General features: G+C 43.6%; 1 protein-coding gene across 3 annotated transcripts in view; it reads right to left on the bottom strand.

Moving 5' to 3' along the window:
• Nucleotides 1–2,030: 2,030 nt before the first annotated feature.
• Nucleotides 2,031–6,360, bottom strand: part of DSP (desmoplakin) — a 39,544-nt gene continuing 35,214 nt past the window's right edge. For all 3 annotated transcript variants that reach the window (XM_065830137.2, XM_065830139.2, XM_065830138.2), the window contains exon 24: nt 2,031–5,920. In XM_065830137.2, the coding sequence (XP_065686209.1) occupies nt 2,726–5,920 (3,195 nt within the window). In that variant the 3' untranslated portion in view covers nt 2,031–2,725. The remainder of the gene's footprint in view (nt 5,921–6,360) is intronic.

Genomic DNA, 6,360 nt, shown 5'->3' with positions numbered 1-6,360 from the left:
GGATACACTCACCTGCCCACGCCTCTCTCTGCTAGCTGACCTCCACACAGCAACTGCTAAACTCCAGCTCTGGAGGTTCTTCAGCTCCTGCCTCAGCACCTTTTTATGGTGGAGGAAAATTCTCCACTTATCTCTTTAGCACCCCACATTATTGGTATCTTGCCTCACCTGCTGCCTGTACTGGTTCAGCTGCTACACAGGCTCTGAGTACCTGCATCTCCTGCACCAAACACCTCTGGCCCTGTAAGGCCACCACTGACTAACACCACACTAACATCTGCTGCCAGAGTGTATGCAAGGACAAAGTAGTATTGCCATCATTTCTGTGAGACTACCGTATATTTAGGCCACTGTAATATCACAAAAATTTGACTGAGCAACAAAAAGAGTAATATGTAAAGACAGAGCTTTGAACCACTTACTGAGATGCCAGGAACGCCTGGTGCAAAAAATGTATTAATAAGTCCAGTCCCATGAAGAGCGTGCGGGATTTCTCAGCCCATGAAAACTGCACAGGTGCATGCACTCAGTAGCAGACTTTCCTTTGGTAATGACCAGTTTTACTGTAGAGCGCAGGAATCTCCTAGTCATTTAAAACTACAGAAACAGCTTGGGATTAAATAAAGTAGTGGGGTTTTAAAATTATTTATTTATTTTTACGGGGGGTTTTCTCTCTAATAGTCAAATGCCATTCAGACACTGTTCTTCCTCTAGGGTACAGCTAATGAACTTCAGCTGTAGAGAGAAACCTCTGAAGCTGTGGAGTTTCCCAGGAAATGGGCTGCACTTTCTCACCTACTGTATAGAGGTCTTCACTGACTCATACCAGCCCATTTAATTTCCTAGTCCAGTAACTAAGGATATTTTATGTATGGCAGAGATTTTATACACAGAAAACACTGGAAATGCTTTTCAGGCTAGAAACTACACTTTAGCTAGAGACAACAGTATCAAAACCCATGCCATTCCTTACCGCAGAAAAGGAACATGCTACAAAAATCAGGCAGTATCATTAACAGTGATAGGTGTTTGTGCTTCTAAGTTTCTTCTGTCTACAGCAACTGATAAAATTCATAGACAGATTGAGTTCCTACATGGAACATGGCTAAAAGCAGGTATGCACTTCAGGCAACACTTTAAACTACTTACAGTAAGTATTCATTTCAGGCACTAGCAAATTGTGCTAATAGTTTGTCATTAAAGCTCTATACTAGCAGTCTAAAACTATACTAAATTATTTTAAGTGATCAGCTGGCTAAGAACATAGTACCTACCCAGAGGTATTTGCACTGTGTGGAAACGAGAAAAGGAAAATCCTGAAGTATACAAATAATTTTCTGCTCATGGCAGCTCAAATGCCTTCCGGCCACTTTTTTCTCCTCTAATCCTGTGGTCCTTTAGTCCTGCACTCTGGTTTCTCATCTCAGGAGCTTGCCCAGCTCAGATAAAAGGAGCCAGCAGGCTGACCAACAGCCTATGTAGAACTAATGACAGCAAGACATCATGTAAACACTGATATACTCCAGCTATTTTCTCAGCTTAGGCTTTCAGGAGCCTGCAGAAGAGGCAAGACATTACAGGAGGTGAGTGTTCGGGCTTTGAAAGATCCTCCTGTGCTACCACAGGGGTTGGGTAAGCCCCATCAGTGTATCTTTGTTTGACTCATTGTCCAAAGTTACACTGATGTGTAAGGAAGAATCTGACTCAGTCCCTTGTAGCTGCAGAGACAATGATCTGGAGCACAAGCAGAAGAAATATGTTTTGGTCATCATCAAGCCTATAACCAGCTGCAGAAACAGGATTTCTGCTCCTGAGAGCACTGTTTCCATTATTGGCACTATCTTCATTTTCCTACTGAAAATGCAGAATCAGAAGTCCACATTAATAAAACTGATGGATCAGCATCATTACAAATAAAGCGCCTGTACACTATTTTTATGACAAAGCCATTCATTGCTACTTTTAAAAATGGTTCTCTCATCTGTACCACTAAGAATGTCCACAGCTAAATTTAATAAGCACACGACAAATACTTTAAAACTTGAAAAGTTTATTGCCCAGAATAGCTCACTTTGTGCAGTTAGATTTTTTTTTTTTTGTTACATAGAAATCAAGCAAAACAGTAGAAAATATATATGAGTAACAGCAAAACAAAAGCCCAGCCTAATAATAGCCCTTTATAGCCATCAAGTTATACTTAAGAAAATGGCTAGCCAAACATAGAGAAGTAGAGCATTTGGAAGACAGAGCTTTTTGTGTTATAGTATAGATACTGAACCAACATTAAAGGCATTCTCTGTCCATACTTTTAATATATTTTTTCTTCATAATAGCAAATTTAAAAGGGTCTATATGGAAAAAATTAACTACCGCAAGACTTTAAAACCTCAGTTATCAGCTTATAGGTTGGCAGTTACAGATAACAGAAGAAGGCACATGACGGAGTATTTAAAATATACAGAGACCAATTAAAATCCAAACACTAAAAGGAAATGGGAATCAAAACTCACAACACGACTTTTTGCATCCCCTAATCTGTATTTTGTAAGTGTGCATTCAAGCATTTTACAGCTTTTTCAGAATAGAAATTGAACACACCCAGAGAAGACTTAAGGGTTTTGCTTTGGGTTTCTTTGTTGTTATTGGGGATTTTTTTTTTATTAGGAAAGGGGATATAGAAAAATCTAAATGATATTAAAATGCAGACACATTCCCTCACTTGTTATTAGCGCCCAATAGACCCACTGCTGAAGGTTGAGTATGAGTAAGAATATGAAGAGCTTGCTGATGCATCAAAACTTCCCCTCCTGGACCCACTGCGTGAGCCTGAACGTGAGCCAGAGCGCGAGCCAGAGCGCGAGCCAGGTGCTGAGGAGACATTGTAAGGACTGGATATGCCTTTAGATGAAACAGAGGCTGCTTCCAAGAGTTTAAGCCCAGTGATGTCTTCAACCATTGACCGATTCATTGCATCTTTGTAGGATATTTTCAGTTTGGTCTTGGGGCAGGTCAGAATTTTGGGATAGCTGTTCGTGTCTTGCAGTTTCTGGGCAGCGCGACCATCAATCAATCCATTCCTAATGGCTTCTTCTGTACTTATTCTTCCACGCACTTCTGGGTCCACAAGACCTCCAGTGATGTACTGGAATTCAAGGAACCGCTGCCCAGCCTCATAAGGCAACCATTTTTCCTTCACTGCTTCAGCGGCTGACATCCTCTTGCGTCCACCCTTTATGCCTTCAAACCCTATGAAGGCCTTCTGGGCTGGTTTGAGCCGTGTGGCCATATCCTGATCAATGATGCCCTGACCGGCAGCTTCCTGAAGCGAAAGCCTCTGGCCTGTGGTAGGACATATTATGCCCCCTGTGCAGGCCTGGGCTTCAAGTAAGCGTTGCCCAGTGATGCTATCCACGATGCCCCGCTGTATAGCTTCCGAAATTGAGATTTTCTCCAAGTTTTCTGTGTCAAATATGGCTGCAATAGGACTGCACTCTTCCGGGGTCTCTGAGAAAGAACCACTCCTGATCAGCGAGGAAGAACTCCTGACACTCAGTACTGTGGGAGATCGAGTCACCGACTCATGCCGAAACACCTCGTCAGTGCCGTTACGGCAGGAAATCATGTCTGCAAACTGCGTCAGGCTTAAACTGCCAGAACGGTACTGGTCAAAAAACTTCCTCTCAACCAGACCTTTATCAATAGCATCTTGGATGTCATACTGGCTACCTGTTTTTCTGTCAACAAGGACTACTCTACTGCTACCATCTGATCCTGTAATAGTTATTTCTTCCCACTCACACTCTTGTTCAGCTAGTTCCGTATACGTGTCATAATCTATGAGGCCTTTGCTGTATGCCTCCTGCACAGACATTTCCCTGTTTGTTTCTGGATCTACGATGACTACCCGGCGCTTCCTGAGGGTATTCTTCTGTGAGGTGTGCACCACCTTCTTCTTCTCTCTCAGGGGCAGAAGGCAGAGCCCTGTTTCCTCATCCTTTATGCATCTTTCTTTCAGCTGCAAGTAAGTCAAGTTCTCCTCTGTGTTGGGATCAAAGAACCCTTTGGTGTCATCACTTGGATCACTAAGGATCTGGTTGAGCTCTTCATTGAAGTAGCCACGCTTGTAGGCTGTCTCTACTGGCAAGCGGTAGCTCTCTTTGGGGTCAATGATTCCTCCAGTAGCAATCTGGGCCTCCAGCAAACGAATGCCATGGCCTCTCTCTATGAGCTCTTTGTTCATTGCTTGAAACAGAGAAATTATGTTTCCGGTTTCTGGGTCTTTGTACCCAGTGACAGCTCTTTCTGCAGAGAGAAGTTTCTCTTTAAATTCAATTCCAACAAGGCCTCTTTTGTAAGCTTCTTCAACGGTCAGCCTCACATTGCTGACAGGATCCACGATGAACCCTGTGGCTGCCTGAGCTTCTAGGAGTTCAAGGGCTGTCCCTGGTCTAACCAAACCTATTTTCATAGCCTGGTAAATGCCAAGTTTCTCTTTGGTAGCCTCATTGTAGATACCAGCAATACAGCTGGAGCCCTGAAGGAAATCAATAATTCTCTCACTCACTTCTTCCACTGTAATTGCACCTCTTTCCAAGTCATTCCTTGTTGATTCCTTAATAATTCCAGCCTCGAGCAGTGCATCTGCTGAGACGGGCTGCCTGATCCCTTGGAATGACATACTCCTCTTCTGCACTGGGAGGAGAAGCAGACCAGTGTGTGGTTCAATCCTACATTTTTCCTTCAACTGCATGTAAGTGACTGCTTTTTTAGTGGTGGGATCAATGAAGTTCTTTGTAGTGCCTTGGCAGTTGTTTAGGATCCTGTACAGGTCTTTGTCAATCAAGCCACGAGATAATGCTATATCTTTGGGTAGGAAAACACTGTTGACAGGATCAACGATCCCTCCTACAGCCAGCTGGGCTTCAAGCAGACGAATCCCAGTTTCTCTGTCAACTAAGTTTTTCTTGATGGCTTCAGATACTGGCACGGTTTTGCCCGAGAAAGGATCTTTAAAGCCTGTAATAGCCTTTTCTGCAGTATAGATTTGCTCTCTGTCATCAAAGTCGATCAGATCTCTGGCGATAGCACTGTCCACTGTTAGTATCTCGTTTCTGTGTGGGTCTATCACACCTCCTGTTGCTGCCTGGGCTTCTAGGAGCAGGACCGCGTTTTCTGCTGTAAGCAGCTGATTCCGTTTGGCTTCGACGAAGGAGTACTTCTGCCTGGGTGACAGAGACACTCCTGCAATAGCACCTGCCCCTTTGAGGTACGGTTCAATGTCAGCCGCAACTTCTTCCACTGACCGCTGCCCCTTCAGCAGTTTATCCAGTGTGAGTTTGTCTATCAGTTGACACTCATACAGCTGCATTGCTGTAACCTTCTTCCGCAGCCCACTGAACAGCAACTTGGAGGCATCAATACAAAAGTCTTCTTCAGTCTGCGTAGATCTGTGGGACCCATACGGGCGTTGCTTGAGTTTCTCAATCTCTCTTTGCAGCCTGAGACGCTCAGACTCCAATTCTGACTGGCTTTTGACAGCAGTCTCTTCCAGTTTGCACCGATATCTCTCCTCAATCCGTTTGATCTCCATCTGCAGCCTTTCAATCTCGCTCCTCAGGCTGTTCTTCTCCCTCTCACTCTTCTCTCTCTCACACTGGATCTTCCTCATGGATTCTTCTGTCCGGGAGTGCTGGCTCTTCCACTGATTGAGGTCATTCAGGATTTGTTGCTTCTCACTTTCCAGACGTTGCTTCAAACGAGACTCCGATTCCAGGGTAACTTTCAAGCGGTTCAGCTCCTCTTCTAATCTCTGCAGCCTGGCTTTGTCTTGCTCCAAAGCACTCATTTTTATCAGCAAAGTTTCTCTTTCTTGCATAAGGTGAGTATATTGATTTTTGGATTCTTGAATTCTATTGGATGCCTACAGTTTTAAAGAAGAAATAAACCAAGAGAGGATGGTTAGAGTTTATGCTCTTTAGAGTTATGCTCTTCACTTACAATGTTCTTCAGCCTGTCATTTAACCTGCAGCAAGCTGCCAATGGAAAACACTCCAGTCATAGCAGTGTCTTACCTAAAACGATGGATACTCATAAACCAGTGAAGGTACATTGTCCTTTCACTGACAGTGTCTCTAGCACCTATGGAGACTCCATTCTGTTACCCATAGCCTTGATTTTCTGCTGACTTACTTAGTTCTTTATAATTTTTTAATACTTCTCACAGTACATCTGTGCACACAGAGAGCATTCAAGACTCATTAAGAGTCTGATACTCAGCAGATGTATCATGGCACAGTCCTCCTAACCTGGTTGAATTTGTGTCAGTTAAGGACTGGTCATACTTGGATAAAAAGGAAATAT

Source organism: Patagioenas fasciata, chromosome 2, assembly GCF_037038585.1.
Source record: "Patagioenas fasciata isolate bPatFas1 chromosome 2, bPatFas1.hap1, whole genome shotgun sequence".
Classification (NCBI taxonomy): domain Eukaryota; kingdom Metazoa; phylum Chordata; class Aves; order Columbiformes; family Columbidae; genus Patagioenas; species Patagioenas fasciata.
The sequence above is the reverse complement of the archived record's forward strand: the minus strand, read 5'-3'. Positions and strand labels throughout refer to the sequence as shown.